General features: G+C 35.4%; 2 protein-coding genes and 1 long non-coding RNA gene across 4 annotated transcripts; 2 read left to right on the forward strand and 1 right to left on the reverse strand.

Annotated features, from left to right (window-relative positions):
* The first annotated feature begins 574 nt into the window (after window positions 1–574).
* LOC113718601 (uncharacterized) lies at window positions 575–1,484 on the forward strand. Of its 2 annotated transcripts, none has more exons than XR_011825491.1 (3): window positions 575–795; window positions 947–1,060; window positions 1,234–1,484. It is a non-coding gene; the product is annotated as an uncharacterized lncRNA (long non-coding RNA). The 2 variants fall into 2 exon arrangements; XR_011825492.1 differs by having other exon boundaries at window positions 954–1,060.
* Window positions 1,485–2,608: 1,124 nt separating this feature from the next.
* Window positions 2,609–5,783, forward strand: LOC140021415 (uncharacterized). Its single transcript, XM_072072178.1, has 3 exons — window positions 2,609–3,105; window positions 3,213–3,866; window positions 4,634–5,783. Exons 1-3 carry the CDS (start codon window positions 2,609–2,611, stop codon window positions 5,781–5,783), a joined length of 2,301 nt encoding a protein of 766 aa, XP_071928279.1.
* Window positions 5,784–12,044: 6,261 nt separating this feature from the next.
* Window positions 12,045–14,447, reverse strand: LOC113717724 (adenylate isopentenyltransferase). Its single transcript, XM_072071686.1, has one exon. It carries the CDS (start codon window positions 13,715–13,717, stop codon window positions 12,434–12,436), a length of 1,284 nt encoding a protein of 427 aa, XP_071927787.1. The 5' UTR covers window positions 13,718–14,447; the 3' UTR covers window positions 12,045–12,433.
* Window positions 14,448–24,036: the final 9,589 nt, after the last annotated feature.

The raw sequence follows: 24,036 nt of genomic DNA on the forward strand, positions 1-24,036 counted from the left end.
AAACTCTAGCCTAGGTCCATGGAAAAGCAAGTGCAAAGAGGGTCACACTGGTGAAAGATGACAATGAAGAGCTGCAGCTAAATCAAATCAGCAGGAGGTGAGCATTTTCTACCTGATAACCAGCCATGTTATGAGTATACCGCTTTGGAGTGCCAGATGCTTCCATTGATGAGTAGAAAGCTTGAATATCAGCCATCATCTCCTTGGGAGAAAGAAGTGAAAGCCGACCACACAGAGTACCAGCTATCCACTTGCTCTGAAATTCAAACAAGGGGAAAGGTACAACCTAGCAGTCAAAGGGAAAAAAAATCGCTTTTATCAATTAAATGCATTATCAACCAGAACAGTTCATAAACTGAGAACATGGAATATTTGCAAAAGACCTTCCACGGCAACCCAACGAATGAAAGCCATGGCGCTAAAGCTGGAGGAAAAATATGCTTGTAAAGTGGCCCCACACTGTTATCATCCACAGCTACAATGCCATTAATTTCAAGGAACGAAAAGTGATATTTGTACCTTAAAGAACATGAATAATGATTTATTGCAAATTGTCAACTAGAATCGCCAGTTAATGGACCTTTTTTGAAGTCATTATGATCTCATCGCATGAAATAATTTTACCTTTCTTTGTTATTTGATTGTTGCCTATGAACATTTTGTGTGCTTCCAGTTAATTGATCTTTAGGAGAGTCATTCTAGATTTATTGTCCCATAACAATCTTTAGCTAATATATTACTGGTTTTCTTTTGGGTTGGCAGACCACACTTTTGGATTACATCAGGAAAAGCAAGGTATGAATCGATTATTTTTATTGATGTTCACGTTGAGGTACATTATTTGTAATGCCATTATCATTTGATGACTTTAGAAGAAGTACCTTATTCTGTCTTATGTTATGATACTTGAATAGCTGGGAACTAAATCTTAGACAACCTACTGTAGGTGGCAGCATCTGAAGCAGGTGGAATTACTCAAGGCATGGGGGCATACAAGGTACAAGTACCTTTTGATGGCAAGCCACAGACTTGTGTTTTCCTTGACACCCCTGGACATGAGGTAATTAATGATGTAGCACTGGTTCTAACTTTTAACTGCTTATTCATGCAAGTTTTTTTTTCTTTTTTTAAAATTTTTATGTCAAATGCTCTTCTTGGAGATTTTGCAGACATATCTTAAAAGGCCTTTATCAAGATGAATTATCTAACATAACTGTAAAAATGGTTGGATAGGCATTTGGAGCAATGAGAGCTCGTGGAGCCAGAGTAACAGACATTGCTGTTATTGTAGTTGCTACTGATGATGGAATTCGACCTCAAACAGAAGAGGCCATTGCTCATGCCAAAGCAGCTGGAGTGCGAATTGTTATTGCTATAAACAAAGTACGCTTGCATTTATTCTGAGATTTTTCACTGTGTGTTGGCTTGTATATCATTTAGTCTCATTTGCATTCTGCTTTTGATGTATGAAACATGATGACAAATCTCCTCTTGCTTATGGGAGTTGGCATTTTCAGTTCTCATAATCACGATACTGCTCAAGTTTGATGTTTCTAGATTTTTGCATCATAGCATATTATCTTATATGCATTCTGTTCTTTGGAATAATTTTAAAAGTCATTTGGGTTTCTGATTGACGGAATGTATAGCAAGGAGCACTACCTGCAGGTTGCTTCTATCTCAAAAAAACAAAAATTCCTGACAATTAAAAGTGTCAGCATAGAAATCGATATTTTAATATTGTATTATACCTATCCTGACACTTTCAATTATCAAGAAAATGAATTTTTGTTGGCAGATGGAATGTTATAACAGCATAGTTTTCTTGACATGTTGAATAGTATGAGTCTATCCCCATATTGAAAGGGACAACACTCGCTCTAGGTGTGAGGATAGATAAAGTGTCAGGTTAAATTATCTATACTGATATTTTTAAATGTCGTTAAAAGCCATTTTTGTTCTAGATCTAGAACTACTGCACAACAAAGATACTGATGATTCATCAGTCAAATGGTATCAAATGCTTCAAAGCATCTTACGAGGGCCTTGAAAATAAACTAATAACTTTGGACGAACAAATCTTCTCGATATTGTTGAATCCGAGCTTTAATTTGGAAGATTTCGATAAATGCATCGAATGAAGAGGATCTAAGCTGTTAATGTAGTTTGCAAAATAGGAAAGGTTTGCACCTTTTGAAGCACCTTTTCACAGTGAAACTGCATGTTCCTTTGAAAGGTTATATGTGAACAGTTTCTAACAGTTTTCTGAATATTGTGGGTGTATAAATCAATGTGTTGAACACCAGAAAACTAACTTAAGCATTTTTATTCTTGACTAGACAAATCCAAGAACTTGCTACTTGGTTGCCTAATTAGAATTCATTGTATCCTAGAGTTTTTGCCTAGAAACCGGACTAGCAAGATAGTGGAGGCAATCAAACTTCAAGGAAAGTGATTACACGCCTTGAATTCTTCAAGTTTTGATCCCCATTTATGTAAACTTATTTCTATAGAATTCTCTCTTGAATTTTTCTGGTTTGACTCAATACAGTCTTGTACTTCTATATTACATTTTCCTTCAATCTTGAAGTTTGATTGATTGACAAGAATGGAGTCTACACAAGAGAGTGCCATCAAAGTTATGAACCAAGATTTCGTTAAGTTGGATAAACTTGATGGAACCGGAACCAACTTCAACCGTTGGAAGGACAAACTTATGTTCTTCCTCACTGCATTGAAGGTGGCTTACATTTTCAATCCGAATCTTTCAGAAATTCCTGCTCCAGCGGAGGGTGAGTCCGAGGAAGTGACAAAGCAAAGACAAAAGCGTGAAGAGGACGAGATTATTTGCCGAGACCACATTCTCAACACCCTCTCGGATAGTTACTACGATATGTTCCAAGGAGTACGAAATCCAAGAAAAATCTGGGCTGCAATTGAGCGAGAGTATACAACCCAAAAGCAAGGCACAGATAAGTTTCTCATTAAGAAATATTTTGAGTTTAAGTTGGCTGATTCCTTTTCTCTGATGGACCAAATTCATAATCTTCAAGTGATAGTTTCTAAACTTAAAGATTATGGTGTTGAAGTTTTGAATCTTTCCAAGTTGGTGCAATAATTGCGAAGTTGCCACCATTATGGAATGATTACCAAAAGAAGTTACTTCACACTTCTGAAACTTTAACTTTATCTAGTGTTTTGAAACATCTTAGAATTGAAGAAGGGGCCAGAATACTTCAAAAACTAGAAATTGACAATGCTTCTAAGACTAATATGGTTGAAGAGAAAATGAATTCTGGTAGTAAGAGAAAGAGGCCTGAGAATACTAATTCAAAAGACAATAAGAAAAAAAATAGAAATTGTTACAATTGTGGTAAGAAATGTCATTATAAGGCCGAGCACAAACTCAACAAGAAACAAAAGAAAAATGTTGCTCCAAGTGCTAATCTTGTTGATGAGTGTGCAGAAATTGTAGCAATGATGACTTTTGGTACGCTGACTGAACTTCATATGACGACACCTACGTCTTCAAAGGATTGGTGGTATGATTCTGGTGCTGCAATTCATGTTTGCAATGAAAAGAATCAGTTCAAGAGTTATGAACTTCTTGAAGGTCATGAAGTTGTCATGGCAAATGGAGTGAGAGCCAAGGTTCATGGCAAAGGGGATGTGCATCTTCAATTCACATCCGGTAAAAAGTTAATCCTTACCAACGTACTTCATGTTCATGACGTTGTTAAGAATTTAGTGTCTACAGACATTCTTAACAAGAAAGGATTGAAGGCTGTACTAGAGTCAAATAATGTAATTTTGTCAAAGAATGATGTATTTGTAGGGAAGGGCTATTCTTGTAATGGAATGTTCAAGTTGAGTATTAATAGAGTGAATGATATTTCTATTTACTCTTTGGCTTCTACTTTTTCTACTTGTTCTTATTTTTTATGGCATGGTAGGTTAGGACATATGAATCATAAAGTGTTGAAATTTATGTCTAAAGATGGCCTAATTTCATATAATGACCTTGAAAATAAGAAATGTGAAACTTGTGTTCAAACCAAGATTACAAGGTTGTCTTTTCCTAAAGTTGAACGACAAATATAAATGCTTGATCTTGTGCATTCTGATGTGTGTGAATTCAATGGTTTTCTAACTAGAGGAGGATATAGATACTTTGTCACATTCATAGATGATTGTTCTAGGTTTGTGTATGTGTATCTTATGAAACACAAAGAAGAAGTATTTGGTATGTTTAAAACATACAAGGCTTTAGCAGAAAATCAATTGAATAAGAAAATTAAAATTTTGAGAAGTGATAGAGAGGGTGAGTACTTCCCTAGTGAATTCTTGAAATTTTGTGAAGAAAGTAAAATTGTACACCAAACAATGAACCATACACACCACAACAAAATGGTTTGACTGAAAGGAAAAATCGAACTCTTGAAGATATAGTTAATTCCATGCTTGTGAGTTCAGGGTTGCCAAATAATTTGTGGGGTGAACCTTTGTTAGTTGCATGTCATGTTCATAATAGAATTCCTTCCTTAAAAACTAGAATTTCTCCCTATGAAGTGTGGAAAAATAGAAAATCAAATCTGTCTTATTTAAGGATTTGGGGTTGTATATCCTACTATAGGGTTCCTGATAATAAAAGAACTAAATTGGGACCTAGAGCCCTTAAAAGTGTGATCGTTGGCTATGCAGAAAATTCGAAAGCTTATGGACTACTTGATCTTGGTTCAAATATAATAGTTGAGTCAAGGGATGTTGAGTTCTTTGAATATAAGTTTTTTAAAGACTCAACAGTTACTATAAGTCCATCCTCTCCAAATGCAACCTCTTCTAGTGATATAAAAACAAAAGAAATTGATACTCCTAGTGAACCTAGGAGGAGTCAAAGACAAAGAAAAGAAAAACAATTGCCCCCGGACTTTGTGTCTCTTCAAGCTATTGTTTTTCTAGTAGAAGGAAATAGAGATTTTCTACTGAATAAAACTCCAATTTTGTTGAATGTAGAGGATGATCCTAAGACATATGATGAAGCTACGAAATCGAGTGATGCTGCATTTTGGAAAGAGGCTGTGAATGATGAAATAGACTCAATATTGTCTAACAATACTTGGGTTCTTGTTGAATTGCCTCAAGGTTCTAAACCTATTGGTTGTAAGTGGGTATTTCGCAAGAAATATGCTACTAATGGAACTATTCTTGCTTACAAGGCTAGATTAGTGGCTAAAGGCTATAGACAAAAGGAAGGAATAGACTATTTTGACACATATGCACCTATGGTTAGGATAACCTCTGTTAGAGTATTACTAGTTTTAGCTTCTGTTTTTAGCTTTCATGTACATCAAATGGATGTTAAAACAGATTTCTTAAATGGTGATTTGAATGAGGAGGTGTACATGAATCAACCGGAAGGTTTTGTACTCTCGGGTAATGAACATAAGGTGTGTAAACTAGTGAAGTTTTTATATGGCTTGAAACAAGCTCCAAAACAATGGCATGAGAAATTCGAATCTGTTTTACTCTCTAGTGGATTTCGGTACAATAATGCTGATAAGTGCATTTATTCTAAATCCAATAGTGAGTATAATGTGATTATTTGTTTGTATGTGAATGACATGCTAATTGTTAGTGCTACACTTAAAGGTGTAGTAGAAACTAAGAAGTATTTATCTTCTAAATTCAAGATGAAAGATCTTGGTGAAGTAGATACTATCTTGGGGATTAAAGTTAAAAGACATAGTGAGGGGTTTTGCCTTGTCTCAATCACATTACGTTGAGAAAATATTAAAGAAGTATCAACATTTAAGTGTGAAAGAAGTTGGCACCCCCTTTGATCCTAACTTTAAGCTGTGTGAGAATACCGGTAAACCAATAGCTCAACTAGAATATGCTAGTGTTATTGGTAGTCTTATGTATGCAATGAGTTGCACTAGGCCGGATATTTCATACTCCGTTTGTAGACTAGTTAAATACACTAAAAATCCAAGTAAAAATCATTGGAAAACTATTTGTAGAGTGATTGGTTATCTTAAAAGAACCAAAGATCTTGGGCTCTTTTATAATAGTTTTCCTAGTGTTCTTGAGGGATTTTCAGATGCTAGTTGGATTACTAGTATTAGTGAGCAAAAACCGACTAGTGGTTGGATTTTTATGCTTGGTGGTGGAGCTATCTCATGGGTTTCAAAGAAGCAAACGGTGATAACTTATTCAACTATGGAAGCTGAATTTATTGCACTATCTTCAGCTTGTAAATAGGCTGAGTGGCTAAGAGATCTTTTACTCGATATTGATTTTTGGCCTAGACCAATGCCTCCAACAACTATCTTTTGTGATAGTGAAGCTACTATGTCTAGAGCATTGAATAAAATTTACAATGGTAAGTCTAGACATATAAGTTTGAGACATGCATTTATAAGACAAATGCTTGCAAGTGATGTTGTCAGTATTGTGTTTGTAAGAACACACAAAAACTTGGCGGATCCGTTGACTAAACCTCTAACAAGAGAGTTAGTGAATGTGACAACATCCGGAATGAGATTAAAATCCTTATACTAAAATCACTTAGTAATGGTAACCCAACCTTTCTTCTAGTACTACCCCTAGTTTGGAAGGTTTAAAGGGTAATAACAAGTTACTTCAAGTGATAGTGAACACTACTTTTTCGTATGTAGACCATTCCAATTAATAGTATTATGTGTTACTCTTAAGTGAGTAGGATGAGAAGTAACTCTTAATAAACATATTTCTTGTGTTTTATTTGTTAAAACTAGAAATATAATTTACCTATATGGTCATAGAAGTGGTGCCGCTTTTAACAAGAGTTTTGGGTGATCTCTTGTATATGGTCATCAATAGGATGAGCACATGGCCGGTAATAGTGCTACAGACGGTTGTGAATATATAAATGCTACATGATTCATGTATGTAATATTTCTTATTTTTGTGAATCTTGGTTTAAGCAATCTAGCCACCAAGGGCTTCACTTAAATGTGTATTTTGGTCTGGTGACCAGAAGACTCCTTAGGAGTTAAGCGTGCCCACGCTAAGTGATCGCGCTTAAAGATCAGAGTTCCAGTTACAAAACAGAAGACTTTCTATGAGTTAGATGTGCCTACGTCTAATCCAGAACGACCAAATCAGACCGAAAATTAATTTTTCAGCAAGGGGAGTTTAAGACGAGAGTTACTTTCCTTGATGCATGAACTTTCAGTGTTAGTTTGACTTTCTATTTTGCAAACTAAGTGGGGGATTGTTAATGTAGTTTGCAAAATAGGAAAGGTTTGCACCTTTTGAAGCACCTTTTCATAGTGAAACTGCATGTTCCTTTGAAAGATTCTATGCGAACAGTTTCTAACAGTTTTCTGAATATTGTGGGTATATAAATCAATGTATTGAACACCAGAAAACTAACTTAAGCATTTTTATTCTTGATTAGACAAATCCAAGAACTTGCTACTTGGTTGTCTAATTAGAATTCATTGTATCCTAGAGTTTTTGCCCAGAAACCAGATTAGCAAAATAGTGGGGGCAATCAAACTTCAAGGAAAGTGATTACACGCCTTGAATTCTTCAAGTTTTGATCCTCATTTATGTAAACTTATTTCTATAGAATTCTCTCTTGAATTTTTCTGGTTTGACTCAATACAGTCTTGTACTTCTATATTACATTTTCCTTCAATAGCTAGCATTCGACAGTTGACCATAAATCCCAATCAGTAAGGTCGTTGCCGATTCAATTCCAAGAGATCGAGCCCATGTCTGATTCCAGAATCTAACCTCACGATTCGAGGGTCTTCATCCCAAAGCTCATGCTTTGAAAAAATGAGGTGGAGATATTGATGCATACAACAGAAGAATGGGACCTACCTATGATTGGTATCAAATGAATACACCATTCCATCTGCAGTACGATCCAAGCATAGGTTGCTTATTTAGGAAACTGATAATCAATCATGCAGAAAAATGGAATCAGGGAACACAAAAAAGGAATCAAATGTGATAGCGACCTCGTCCGTGCAACGTAGTTTGGTCCCTCTCAAGTACCAGGAGTTGTGCGTCTCAAGAAATTTAACTCTGGAGTTAAGGAGACAATGACATGATAGAATTGAAGGGTTGAGTTTCTATTTTTGGCTGGAAGGTTCATAACCTTGGACATTAGTGCTTGTCCCTTCCATCCCATAATTGGCAATGCGACAATTGTCCAAAGCCTGAACAGCTACAACTTTGCATGCAATGAATCCCATCGTTTTCAGTGCACCAAAATTAAGGGAGGAAAGACTACGAGAATTGGCCACCTATCATGTATAGGTGACTCGTTCTTAAGATGCATGGCTAGCTGGGCTATGTGGTCCGTTGGTTATTAATCTGGGCGATAAACTCGTAATACAACAAATTAATTATAATTGATTAATGCTTCCATATTCTAAAATACAAAAAACACTATATTATCTTTACGTGCTTTATGTCATCTATAATCACTATCTTTATGGAAAGCCTGACGCCTGTTTGTGTCAGTTAAGGATCGATCTTAATGTCCCTCTTGCTTCAGAAAGATTTGGCAATAGTTTTCCTCAACCATATTCTGCTGGTAAAGTGGTTGATGTTAGAATCATGTTTCTTTTTTCATAGTACTGAATTAGTAGCATGTTAAGTGTACTCTCACTTAAAATCAGCGAAAGAAGTTAAATAAACTGATTGAATACATTCAACAAGATATTCCAAGCCAGTTTATTTTCCCAGGACATTATTTGGCAACTTCTGATCTAATACCCTGATTTTTTTTCTAATATTCAAGAGGAGATTTCTAACATTACAAAAATAAAATGAAAGAGAAAGGGGAGGATTTGAGAATCAAATCATCGGACATTATATTTACTTGAATAATGTCCTCACCAGCTAAACTAAGCTTGAGGAAATTCTAATACCATGATTGCAATCAATGCTGGTGCTTGTTCTCATATGCATGCACGGCCTGATTTTCATCACCATTCACAAAGTGTGCTTTAGTCATGTCCCACGTAAGAATGTATTATCTAAATTATCATAAGCATGAAACATTGTACGTGTTTAATTAAGATAATCTCATGTTCCAAACGTTGATGTTTGAGGTTTGGAAGTACTGCAGGAAAACAGAAAATGAGACGTAATTCCAAGCGTCGCGTCCGTCTAGCCAATCCCAAGAGGCCATGGATACCAAAATGAGACAATTCCACCCATTATTTTTTAAATTAATTCCAACATGAACATCACTTGAAAACTTTATCAACTAGCCTCCATGGAAAAATTTAAGATCACGCAGCCTTCAAATTGATGTAAGGTTTCTCCATCACGTTGCTAGGAAAGCTGCAAGTAAAGAAAGATTTCGGGTACATTGGTCCCCTTGTTAATCGACCATAGAAGGAGCATTGTCTCTGCACCACTCCCCATCAGTTATTAAAACTGATAAATAAAGCTGGATTTTCTTGTTAAACAAGTGCAAGAAGGGAGATTACATAATTTCTTATTCGTCTTTTCCACCATCAAGTTACCTTACAGAAATGAAGCTATTGTTGAAAAAATTGATTTCTCTTCTATCTAGTGTTCAATCAGCGACAAGTTCTTTTTCCATGCTCAAGATCAGTAAAATTGGATTTGGATAATAAAAGTAAGCATAATAATCTCTTGGACTAACCCTTTTTTTGTTTTTAATCAACTTTAGTTAGTTAATGAGCTTAATCTATTGAAAGTTTACACAAACACCCACATTAGTACAACAATGTTTTGTTTTATTACATTAAATTCCAATTGAAGAGTTGATGCAAAAGCCAGACTTAAAGACGTTCATTCTACAACCTATGCTATTGGCCTGAAGTCCTTATTGATATTACCTTGTGATGGATGACTCAGAACTGCATGCTACTCTCTATTCTTGCTGCTAGCTGTTTCTTTTGTACCAAAATAAAAAATTTACTGTGGAATGTGACCTAGTGTTTAACCGTGCATCATGATTTTACATGTGGAAAATACTTTGTCGGCAAATCCCAATCGAAAAAATTTTCCATATGTATGATCTTGAACCCCCCCCCCCCCTTTTTTTTCAAACCTTAGGAGACTTTCAGCTCAAGTAAGTTCGATTTTTCAAAGAAGTGACTTGGAAAGGTTTGTTTGTGTTTTACATGGACCTCCTCAGTTCTCCAAATTGACAAATCCAATTAAGAGAAAGTGCCATTCTAGATGAGAAAATTGACAGAATGTCAATAGTCCCAACTCCCCATCTATGGAGCTTCATTTACATTTTTAAAATGGACAACACAAGGAATTTGCCTTTGGTGGAAGAAACACAGTTCCCCCTCTAGCACCTCAAAGAAGAAGCACAAATTAATGGAAGTTTAGTAGGATTAGGACCACACTCCTATTCCATTAAATCTCTTTGGGTAGGTTGGTGTTGTTCTACATCTAAAACGACTTGTGGACTCCTGAGGTCCAAATATTTGAATACTCCTTTTCCAATAATTTGAAAGAAAAAAAAAACTATTTGACTTTTGACCCTTTACAACAATTTTGATTTTTGTTCCAACTACATACATCCATGAATTTGTAGCTGTTTACCTTTCTTAACGCATGTTTTGACTCATCCTTGAAAATGAACTTCGTTTGAGACGGAACAAAAGAAAGGAGGAAATTTCGGAATAGAATATTCTCCCTTTCGTGTGGACTCAATTTTTTTTCTATCAAGGGAACTTTCGATGTAATCGTCTTGAGCAAATTTACTTAAATGAATATTGAATCTTATGATTAAAAATTGAAAGAATCTCATTGCATGACAAGTTTGAATGTATGTGTATCAGAAAAAAAGGAAAACAAGATTAGCGAAACAGGGTATAACAAGTTTTTTTTTTTTTTTTTTTGAAAAAAAAATGAGGAAGGCAATTAGACGTAATTAATGTAAAAGAAAGTATCACTTAATTAAGCAGCTTCTTAATCAGGGACAAAAATATTAAGAAAATATGCCATCCAATTATGACCATAGACAGTCCAGTCCTCCAAAAGAAATTATGACCACAAATGCTCATTATAAGCAGTACTTTGGCTAAACCAAAGGCTAAACTGTAGCTTAAAAAAGACAGACACCACCAAATCCTATTATTAAAAGGAACATATTTGAGTAAATTTTGTACCGTCAGTTGCATTAGTGCTCTGAGCACTCCCAAATTTTATCATGGCTTATGAACTTTATTCTCTCCATCCAATATTGGCGTTGATAAATTTAAATTGCTTATAGTCAAATGCACCCAATATTTTAACTCGATACAGAACAAGCCCATTTGACTTTTTTTTTTTTTTTAAAAAAAAATGTATTATAATAATTTGACGTGCGTAAAATAAAAAGGTGCCGAGGTAAAAGAAACAAATGGGCTCCATAATTTGTGACTTGATCATTAGTAACCCATAGAGTTAAAATCCTAAGCCTAAAAGGGTACCGATTGATTTTTGCTTATAAGGTGCACACTGTTGAGTAGGTAGGGGACACCTCATTTTTGTTTGTTTTTTGTTTTTCAGCATTTCCTTTCAATTAAATTGGGGATCCGAAATTGTTCAGCCGTGGGGGCCTTCAATTCCTCTCCGCCGACGCAGGAAGGATAGGGAACTCTTTCCAAAAAGGCAAAATTTGTATGCTTCTGCAACAACCACACCCCATTTCCTGTAAGCTCAGCTTTGCTTTATTCTCAGAGTTAACGTCAGCTTGTAAGAGGGTGATTTAATTTGACAAATCTTCTTGGTTGGTTGGTTGAGAACTTGATCACAACTTCTATGTGTTTTTATTAAACTCTAATCCACATTTATCATTCATTCATTCCCCTTTTAATCGATGATTTCATTTTAAACTGTTGATTACTGGATCGGGACCTCTGTTCAAGAAATTCCAAAGCCTCCTTCATCCACTAATCTTCATCATCCATCTTATGGGATTTGGTTAATTTTCAAAAGTCCCCCCACATTTGTTTGTACAAACAAAATAAAAGACAAAAACAAAAAAAAAAAGAGCAAAAGAAAAAAGATAGGAGGAGAATTTGTCCAGAATTTCTGTATTTATAAAGTTAGGAATATCTGCAACAACGGCCAAAGCTACACCACTCCACCGTCACCGCCACAACCTCCAATTCCACCTCAACCGTCAGAGCCCAGCACACTTTTTGTCAGAAGGCGTCCTGAATATTCCGCCAAAATTGGCCGCCAAATTCTGAAATTAACTCCATCCAATTTAAAAAAGAAAGAAAAAAAAAGCTTTTACACCAAAAAAAAAAAAAAGGAAAAGGGAAAAAAGAAATGTAAAATTGAAAACCCAAAACAAAAAAAAAAAAGAAGAAGAAGAAGATGGAGAGCAAATGGTGCTTAACAAACAAGAGAGAGATTGTTGAGGGTTGAGAGCTGGAAACAGCTGGAAAACCTACTCCATCAAGAACCGCTTCACAATCTTCGCGCTTGGTTCCACCACCATTTTTTCCCAAATATCCGACGCTCTCTTGCCGGAATCTGACGTCATCCCCATAGCTGCCCGAAATGCCTCCGTGGCGTCTATTTTCTGTAGGTCCCACCCGGCATCTTTCAGTCGTTGGATCTTCTCCTGTTGCCTCTTCGCCAGCGTACACGTGTTCTCCTTGATCGCCTTCACGGCTTCTTCATATGAGAGTCGCTTTTCCGCCTCCGAACCATCCGCCCCACCACCCAGCCCGACCCTTTTGAAATACCTCTCGAACTCCGGCACCCCAATCGCCTTCCTCAGCCCCGTCCGGCTCGCGGACTCAGACTCAGCGAAACCCTCCCGAGCAAAATACTCCTCCAGCTCCTCGTACATCCCCGAGTCAAGCATCTCGTCAACTCGCTTGTCCAGGTACTCGTTGAGAATGGGCAGTGACACGTCCACCCACAGGAAGCAGCAGCTGTAGCGAAGCTCGGAGGACACTGAGTTTATCGCGCTGGACTCGTCAAAGACGTCGGTCTCCGAGTTAAACCGCTTCGCCAGCAGGGAGTAGATGAAGGAGTTGGACCCGCCGACGATGAGCGGGAGGTTTCGCCTGGAGGTTATCTGTGCAATGGTTTTCGGAGCGAGTTCGCGGAAATCGGACGGGGTGAACTCGGTTTCCGGGTCAAACTCGCCCAGGAAATGATGTGGGACTCCTTTTCGGTCATGCATTGAGATTTTGTTGGTGGCGATGTCCAGGCCACGGTAGACTTGGATTTTATCCGAGTTGACGATCTCGGAGTTGGGAAAGAACCTCGTTCCCAAATCGACCGAGAGCTTTGATTTTCCAGAGCCAGTGGCGCCCATAACGACCACCAGCTTTTTCAGCTTCTGACGGCGGTGAATGGAGGAGGAGGAGTTGTTGGAGTTCATGGCGGTCATGTCGGTTTCTGGCGATGAGGTGGATTTTAGGCTGAAGAAGGAGAAAATAGAGGAGAGTTGGCTAAGACTATGACGAGGACGGTGATTAATAGTAGTGGAGGAAGTACTAGTCTTGATATTAGTAGTTTTTTTGGGTAAAAGCGAGGATAATCTGTTCATAAGGAGGAGGATGTAATGATAAGGGCAAAAAAGAAATAGGGAGTAGGAGATGATTAGTACTAAGGTAGTACGGAAAATAAGGGGGTGGAGGAGCAGCTGCTGTAGTGATGACTGAGAATATTTCTGATATTGTTTCCTAGCTAGGCACATAAAACATACGGGAAACATGAGACGAGGAAAAGAGTGTGAGAGATGAAGGACTGTTAGGACTGGGGTGAAGAACGGAAATGGTTTTGGTGGTGGTACGATGGACGAGTTTGTTATTGGGATGGATGATGAGGAGAGACACTATAAGTATTTATACATGTATATGTATATGTATATATATATGATCGTACGACACCACTATGTGAGCTAGAGTGTGTTTTCTTGTCTTGAAGCTCTTCTCTATTAATTTGATGCTGATCCTGACGAAGAAGAAGAAGAGATAACGTTGTTGAAGTCTTGAGGATGAGGATGAACAGTTGCCGTTTGTTGGCATTAGCCATTAAAGCCTCCTCATGCTCGCTATTGCTTTCGTAATAATCTTTTGCTTCATCTTCGAGTAAATATGATCAAATTTATAGCAGTAATAAAGAGCTTCGGAGTCGTGTAATTAATAGTCAGTTTTACTACCATTCCCTCATGCACTAGACGTAGGAGAGAAAAAAGAAAGGGGAAAAGCCAGTTGCAGGAGGAAATTAGGAATGAAAGAAGCCCAGAAAGCTCTACTTTTATTTATAGGTTTATGCCATGACTACTGAGTGGTAAAGGGTAGCAGGACGGTGTGGCGAGGGTGTCCTGTTCGATAGCGGACAGGAGAAGAAAGGAAGAGTGGGAGAGAGCAGAGAGGAGACTGGAGAGTGAGGGACAGATACTCTCTTGGGTGCGTAGTAGTAGAGGGAGTGGTGTCAAAGCGATGGACTCTCTTGGGTGGGTTATCGTACCAGCCAGAAAACAGAATATAAGCCCCGTTTCGGGCAGGGCTCGTTCGTGGCCAATGGCCAGCTTTGCCATACTCCTGCCTGCGATGCATTTTTTTTCTTTTTAAACTCTTTTTTTTTTTTTTTAGTGCAAGAGGGAGGTTCTAATACAATTGGGATGGGTACCTGCCCCGAGCGGAGCTAATATTGATATTATTAATTATATATATTATATAATGTATATATAATATAATTGATATTATTAATTATACTAATAATTATACATGTTTACTAATAGATTTTATTAATTAGTTATAATAAATTTACTAATACATTTATACTGAATTTCTAATTACACTTAACACAATAACACTTTTTTCTCAAAAAAAAAAAATTAATGACTTAGTGATTGTATTTGTGTCAAAAGTCAAATCTTGACTACTTTAATTGTATTTGTTTCATCATGTTGGATTGTATTCAAATAACTTTTGTTGAATTGTTTTTATGGGTTTCAATCGTGAAATTACAATGGATAATAAATTGGTAATGTGTTCATACTTTAGCACTTGATTATTTGCTAAAATTTGACTATAATGAAATTATATGACAAATTTTTATTAGCTTCGCAGAGGAAACGGGGTAGGGCTAGACGTGGGGCGAGAGGAGCGGGGGCGCGGGGGAAATTAGTGGGCAGCACCCCGCCCCATTGTCACTCCTACTCGAGAGTTCTCACTTACATTCCCTCTGCCGTGCCACCAAATTCATCTCTACACTCGCCTCTTATGTAGATATTAAATGCTAGTAAAAAAATGATTATGCTTATGTATTCGTACGTAGGTCTTATGTATCACTATAGAAGTTTTTTTTCCATGTATTTAAAATATGAAGTGTTACTGCTTTTCTTTTTCTATTATTTTTTGTCATGCATTTCGAATTCATTTATAGGTAATCTTATTTGCAGTCTCATTATTTGTTTTATCATATAATGTAATAAATAAAAATTAAATGATTAAAACGATAGTGGGAGTGTGATTAACAAAACTAAAAATGCAAATAACATTTTTCTTAATTTATTTAGAAGTTTTATCAATTCTACTTTAGAATGGGGTGCTGTTTTTGAATTCTTGTCATGGTACACCTTACTCCAAAATCGAAGGATTACTTGTCAAAATATCATTTATGCCTTTTTTGGCATAAATAACATTTACTTGTCAAAATAACACTTCTCGAGTTATTTTGTTTTCTTTTTTGCATCTCTAGTTATTTTAATAGCCATCAAGGGGAAAATATCACCTGTGCTTTTTTTTTTTATTTGCTTGTATCCTTTTCATCCCTTCTCTTCTGCTTTAATTGGAAAATAGTAGTAACGAAAAAGCATTAATTCATTGGAATTGTCCATCATAAATGCAATAAACCCTCTTAATTATGATGACGAAATGTTATAAAAAAATTTTAAAAGGCCTAAAATGAGCTAAATTCTCTAAACAACTTCAAGGTTATTGTTAGGACTTAGGCCTCCTAAATAGGAACCCCATTTTTACCATACGGAAAAGAATGATTAGCTATGGATAGAGGAGATTTTCACAATTGACTAGCCCTTTTTTTTTTTTTTTTTTTGAAGATATCATATGTATACTTATTGAGAAATAGATCAGCTAGTACGACAAAGTTTATACTTAGGTTACATGAATCAATTTTTATACATCTTCACTTATAAACTTTTCACTTACATAAATGGGTATTTCTGGGTATGACGTCATTCTTGATTAACTAGAACTTGAATCATTCTTGATTAATTAGACCTTGAAACATCTTCTTATTCACATTGGTATGGATTTGAGCTCGCTCAAAGTCAGGGAGGGATGAATTGGGTGTTAGAAAATTGTTTCACCCCAGAAGATCAATTCAAAGATATAATCTAAAATTTGGTACTTTCGCCCGCTGTGATATTATTATCAATTTTTTTTTTGGTGGTACTTGTGTACTACAACTTAGCTAGGTTTTTAGTCCGTAACTTCACAACAAAAACAAGGACAATTATGTTAGTCAACTTAAATAAACAAATATATATGGTGATAATTTGTTGTGTCAAACTAAGCTATAATATTTCAAAAAAAAAAAAACAAGAATATACTGTCTGATTCTCTCTTAATAGGTGCATCCCTGCCTTGAAAATGTTCAGAATCGATTGGGCTGTTGGGAGGAAGAGGGGAGAAAAGTTGATGAAACTCACAAAAAAATGGTAATTGTTTAAGAGTTTAGACAGCCATACCGCCCCTAGAAGGTGGGAGACGTAGAACTCTTGCTGTTTCACGGAAAGGGAATAAAAATTTCAAATAACTGTTTACGTAATTTGGACCATCATAAGTGCTCTTGAATATTCATTTTCCAAAGAGAAGTTCAAAAATAGACCTTTGGATTAATCGAACAGGAAATTGCTATATTATTGTCAAGAAGAATGTTAGCAAATATGTGATGTTTTTTTTTCTTCTAATTAATTCCCTTGTTCTATTTTTTATTGTCTATAAAATTGTGTCACAGCCAGCTTCTATAGATCTTTTAAGATTTGCATTCCATCTACTCAAGGTTAATTTGACTGTTGAAGTTGGTAAAGGAATAAATGGAGAATCATTATTATTGATTTTCTTTTTTTTTTAAAAAAAAAAGACAAGAAATTGAGTCACCATTTAGGAGAAACAAGGAAAAAGAAAATAATTATAACATAATTACTCCCCTATGTATAAACGTTTAAGACATATTCCATAAAAATTTTGATCTGTAACTTTTTTGGTCCCTAACCTATCTCACATTGTAATAAGTTCAAGAGACATGTCGACGAAAGCAACAACTTACGCGAAAAGCCTTAAAAGTCTTTTCTACTTGCAGAAAATGCTTTCGGTCTGCTACTTCATGCGAATTGGAAAAGAAAGACAGAAATGTCAAGGAACAAAAAGGATTCAAATTAAAGCTTTGTTTTCGTTCTTTTTCCCCGCCTTTCGGTGGTTTAAAAGATACAGTTTCTTCATACAAACATTAATGCAATCTCCAGAGAGACCAACCTCTACTTCATTGATTACTGGTAGCATCCCTTCAAACTGTTCAACGAAACTAATAGAGTATTGCTTTACACGCTCGAATGATTAGCAGGAGGCACTTTGTATTTCAAACTTTGATTTGTGAAAATTTTGCTCCCTGGAACTTATTATTCTTCTAGTTTAACTAGATTCCACGATATTCTATGTGTCATTCAATTCCCCCTTCTTGTTTCTTCACTCTTCCACTCCCTCCCTATATACAGATATTTACAGCGCCCCCCCCCCCCCCCCCAACAAAAACGAAAAAAAAAAAGAAAAAAAGTCTAAACAGCCTCAATAATATAGAACCCCAAAACTCAAGCATCAGTCGTGTATTATGCAACTTATGGATAGCAAAGCAACAGTGTTACGAATCTATATCCATGTCATAGACATCAATGAACACAAAACCCTTGTTTTATTTTCAAGCTTTGGACTTTGAAATAGTAAGTAAATGTAACACAAAACAAGAAAATAGTTTGATATGTATTTTTTTTTTTTTGTGGTCCGATTTTGTCTGAACAATATGGTGGTATGGTACACTATGTTAGAAGTTTGTTTCCCAATTGGCTACAGTGATGTGTAAAATTACCAGTCACAAATTTCTGTTTACATCCCATAAATTTCCAAGGAAAACAGTGACTGTCATTGTCACTTGAGTTCATCCATGATGCAAGTTCTATGTCAATAAATCTTTCTCTTTCAAATAGCACCTTTTTTTCTTTTCTAGTACATTTTAGATTTCTATGCTTGACCCTGATCATCTGAAGTTTCATCCAGTCTATACTTTCGGCTAAAGATCTGAATAAGCATCCTCAGAAGAAGAAAAAGAAATATGGCCTTATGATGGTCCACACCAAACTCCAAAAGCATATTCCATTCAACATGAGGATGATAAGCCAGATTATAAAGTCGGTCACTTTAATCTTCTCATTCAGCCGAGAATCGGATGTAAATTCCTGTACGATTAGGTTCTTAGGAGGATTACGGAAATAATGTTAGAAAAGGTGTGGCCGATCGAAGCCGAAAGATCACAAACGATTTCAATTGGCCGTCATTTTCAGAGATTATGGATTACCATCCTAGGTTTCAATTCACCTACCCAAAAATCCTTGGTTTCAATTCAAAATAGACCGGTTACAGAGGATTGAAACCTCGGTGAAATAGCTTGGTTGGCTACTCTATATCAATAACGATATCTGTTTAGACTGGTGAAATACTTAGAGCATGTTGAAAAGAAAGTATTTGATGTTCAAATTCTATTAAGGAGATATTGTGATATAAATATATCCTTTATCTAGAATAGATGTAATCATGTCTTCTGATCTTTTTTTTTTTTTCAATCAACACATGATCAATAATCAAATCAAAAAGAAATACAACCGTCGTCCAATTCATCATCTATGGTTCATTGGTTAACATCAAGATATGTGTATCTTCCGTGGTAAACAATTTTTTAACAATTTAAACTCCGGGTCTAATAGAAAACAAATGGCGCTTTATTTCAGATTCATATTCTAGGAAATTTAGGCCAATGAAATGGTGTGAATAAGATAAGGAAGTCAACGTCGATGAAAATAATGAAGACCAATTAAAAAAAATTGGTAGTTGGTTGTTTCTGTATATAGACGTAGACAACTGACCACAAAATAAAATTGACTTGGAAATCTATTCATAATCATTGGTGAATCTTGTTTTCAAACATCCTTAATCAGTTTTGCCACTATGGGAAGTGCCATCCAAGGGAAAAAAAAACAAGTGCAGAAAACTTCTCCAAGAATAAAAGAACCAAAGTTAAAGACAAACTTACAATTCCCTTGTCTCCATCTTAATAGATTTGATAAATTAGACTTCTTGACCATATGATGTTCCCATAACTTGTTTCGGGGGTTTTCTTCCTTGGCTCAGAAATTTGGTGGCAATTAACATGCGGAATGTCAATATGAAATTGTGGATTCTTACTTTTGTTGCTAGCTCGGAATAAAAGGCAAGTAATTGGAGGCATCGACACGAAATAAAAAACGACGAACAGATTCAACGCTATTGGGTTATCCAATTGCAAATGTAACAAAGAATTGAAGAGGAAAATTCTTTGCTGAAAGCATGGATTTTCCGGATAATTGTACGAGTGCCAGACAAGGTGTGTAGACAATATTATAACCATAATCCCACGACCATGAAAAATAGTTGAAAACTCAGTTTTAAGCAGCTTCCTAGACAATCAGTGCATGCAGTACACATATGTTGTTTTCTTGAATAATTAAAAAAATAATACGCATTCACCATTATTCTTGATGCCATCTCTGGTTGTATAAATCAAAGCAAAACTGGAAAGGAATGTGTGTGTGTATATTTATATATTGATTTGACATTTATTAGTTTTTATTTGATTTCTTATTTCCACTTGTAATTCAAGAATGAATCTTCGAAGAAGGCTTTTAACCTTGGCTATTTAGCTCATGAATTCTGGTAGATTCATGGATTCAGGGTATCGAATTATAAATTAATGAGGGATTAGTAACTTTCTTGAGTGATTACTACTGCTTTTCTATCCAAGGGGAAGAGGGAGTGGCAGCAACAATATTGAACAGTACTAAAAGTTGAATTCTAGCATATTAGTTAGGGAAGAAAAAGTATAACTGCAAGCTACTTAAATACGATTTATTAGTCCCTTTGATTCTAACTTCTTTTAATTTAATACCCCGTCAGAATATTAGTCCCTCAAATTCCAATTCCTTGTTCTTTAATACCCCGACTTGGTCCCTTGTACCATGAAAATTCAAAACCAGACGACTTTGTCAACAAGGTATTGTAGCTTTCAGTTAGTCCAGAATCCATTAGTTTGAAACTACATCTTTTACTTTTACATTTACTTTGAAACCTCGGATGAACTTCATGGCCTGTGCATAATGTCGGCATTTTGGTGTCATCCAATGACGGGGCCAAGGAGGGCCGAGGGGGACCATGGCCCCCCAAGTTTTGAAAATTTTAGTTCAAAGTATGCAAATATATGTGTAAAATAAAGTTGCCTCCCTTTTAATTTTTTACAATGTTAGTTTATATTATGAAATTTCGAAAGCCTAAACACATAATTTGATGATTCATAGTAAATTGACCCAATTTGATATTTTATAATATAATAGACCCAATACATAATTATCAATGGGCTAAAACAAAAATAATTACTTTATTGGCCTATATATAAATATACAATTTAATCCAATTGATTAGATTTCTCACTCCTCTTCCTGTATCAACTGCAACTACAGAATAAGCATTTCTAATTATGAAGATAATCAAGACAAAGCTCCAAAATAAGCTCAAAGATAATTTATTGAATGATTGCCTAACTGTGTACATAGAAAAGGAAGTTGTTGAAAAATTTAACATTGATTTAATCATAGATGAATTTAGTTCTATGAAAAAACGTAAATCTCATTTTACTTTTAAGAAAAAAAGTTGAAATTTCAAGGTATGTTAACATACCTGTTATCTTTTTTTTTAATTGAAAATAGTTATTTTTATATTACATCGTTATATATATATATATATATATATATATATATATATATATATTTCATAGGTGACATATTGGAGCATCTTATCATAATGTGCAACTTGGGTAGTTTGTGATATTATAAAATATTTAATCAAAGGTTATTTTTTATTTTAATTTTTGTTATGACTATGTTGTATATTTATAAAATAGACATACCTTTATAATTAATGTTAATATTTGATATTTTAGATGTCATATATTTAAATAGATGAAAATTATTTTGAACATAACATATTAAGATAATTCTGTTAGGAAAAATTTTGGCCCCCCCACAGGAAGAAGTTCTGGCTCCGTCACTAGTGTCATCACAACCATCAGAAGGGAATCAGTTGTGCAAAATTTCTCGTACCAATATATTAAATTAAAGGGTAATTTTCCTTCACCAAGGTTAATGATTAAAAAAGGAAAAAGTCCTCAATGGAAGTGATATTTCTCGAAAAGAAAATGTTTATCAAGTCTTCACCTACTCCTTCAGAAGTTAGAATTACGATTGTAAGCATGATGAATCATGAATTTTACCGAAGTATCAAAGGGTTGATTTATTCCTATTGAGATTGATTTTTGGATTACTAGTAATGTTCATCTAGAAGATTAACAAAAAAAGAATTGAAATTTTACAAAAATTCTCTCCCTTCTACAGATATTATAATAGAGGACAGGAGCAATAACACTGACCTTTTTCTACCAATCTATGTCAAGTTTCTCTCTTCTACCCAAACCCTTTACTGGTATAGTAATTCTTTTCAACGAAAACATTTTTCTTATGGAAATATTAGTCAAATTTTACAAGTCACCGATAACTTTTTTCCAGAACTAGAATGTGGAAAGTAGGGTAGTTTAGGAGCTGATAACTTTTCCAGCTGCATAAAGTCCACCTACTATGTAATGGAGATGCAAACTCAAATGAGAAATCACATTGCTGGTGTCTTAAAAAAGGGACAGTCACATTTGCATTCTAACAATCCGTGCTGCAACCCAACAGGAAATTGCCATTTCCCCACTAGCTTTGATTAGTCTGTCCACAAATGGTGGGATCGACAGATACCAGTGACTTACAATCCACGATTATTACGAAATTAATCTACAGAGAGTAAGAGAGTGACAGAAATACTCACATAGTTAAACTGTACAACCTGTGTGCAGTAGATTTGAATTCAAAATCTTTAAATTTTGGGTTTCAATCTTAACAGTTGGACCAAACCTTATTAGTCTTTTCACATTTGAAAGTTTTGTGTTGTACTATATCTTTTGCTTGCTTGCTTCGAAAATAGATCCTATTAGAAAGATGAAATCCTATATATAGTTGTTTAGACATGCTAATTACATGTGAATTTATCGTCATTATTCCACCATAGGACCAATTGTTTCAAAATTTTGATAAATAAATTCTGATTTGTAAACATTACGCTGCGTGTTTATATTGGAATTTGTAATCGGAATAAGGTGAAAATATTAACACATACCATTATTTGGACAAAAATGATGCGTAAAACACTTTTTATTTTTTTATAAATAGGATGTTTTGAATCAAGAATCTCCTACTTACAATTCCTCCTGTTTTATCACTCAACCCAACCTCCCCATGTGTTAAACACTTGCTACTCCAATAAAGCACCATACCCACTTTTCAACATTCTAAATCAAGTGGTAGAAGCAGCTGAAAATTTTGAAAATGTGGAAGTGTTACAAAAATATTAAGAAAAGAAAAACATTGGGGTTCTCATTGAGCCATGCCATATTTGTGAAATGTGATGATGTTCCCCCCACGGGATAAATAGCGGCACCATTGACCGCGTGACGAAGACCAAGAGGGGTGGGATGGTGCCGTCCGCGGGAGAATGGTGGTCAGAGTGATGCACCGACGCGCGGGGACATGATCCACACCTGATTGGTGCTTAAATTCGGATAGCTGTGAGCGCGGGATGTTGCCGCCGCATTGCATGTTTGTGCAATGCATTGGGGAAACTCATATTCATTGCTTAGACTTGAAATTTGGAAGCACGCATAAATTGGTTGGTGCTATGGATAAAAAAAAATTGCTAAAAATTGGTTAGTGCTAGTTAATTTTTTTTTGGCAGAAAAAGTATGAATATGAGACTATAAGTCACTTAGAAGAGTACTTATAGATTACCTATTAATATAATTTTCACATTGATAATCCCTTAAGTTGGCCGAGATGACAACGTTGGTATTATGCCTTTCTATCAATTCGGGGTTGACCTTCTCCTGAAACATCCGCTCATCGCACAAGGCTTGTCTAGTCCATCTTATCCCTCTGTGTGATTGGTAGATTATTGCACGGAACGGAATTTATCAGGTGCGCACTCTCAAGTAACAATTGTGGGTTCCCTTGTCAACCCAAAAAAAAAATCTCACATTCACAGTAAAATTCAACTTTTTGTAGGAAATCACCTGTCCTTATCAGCTAAATCCACTTGTATGGCGAGTCAATTTTCTATACTCTTATGTTGAAATTCGTTTTGCTAAGATTCAAATTGTTATAGTTTGAAAATGCAGCGTGTTAAAGAGAGAGATTTACGTTTCATATTATCTTGCCCAGGTAATTCATTTCTAAGTTGTATCTTTCAAGAGTCTTATTTACTAAATGGTAATAATGATTCGGGAAGGTTAGATAAGATTTTTCCCCTTTTACCTTAATATAAGAGAAGTGGGAAGAATTATTTAGCGAGACCAAGAAGAAATGAGTTTTCTACATATTGATCAACTGCTGGTGATGATGATTTTAGAAACGCTATTTCTAAACAACATGAAGAAAAAATTGCATGATCTCTTTACAACAAACTAGAAACAGGAAATTAGAAAATTAGAAAATAATAAAAGTATAAGTTATTGAATTATTAGAAGTCATGGGTTCAAATGATGCTTCTCCTCAACTTCTTAAATCCCATCTCTTCCTTTTATTTTTGGACAAATTACATTTTACCCCCTATA

The sequence above is a fragment of the Coffea arabica genome, chromosome 11e (assembly GCF_036785885.1).
Source record: "Coffea arabica cultivar ET-39 chromosome 11e, Coffea Arabica ET-39 HiFi, whole genome shotgun sequence".
In the NCBI taxonomy this organism is placed as follows: domain Eukaryota; kingdom Viridiplantae; phylum Streptophyta; class Magnoliopsida; order Gentianales; family Rubiaceae; genus Coffea; species Coffea arabica.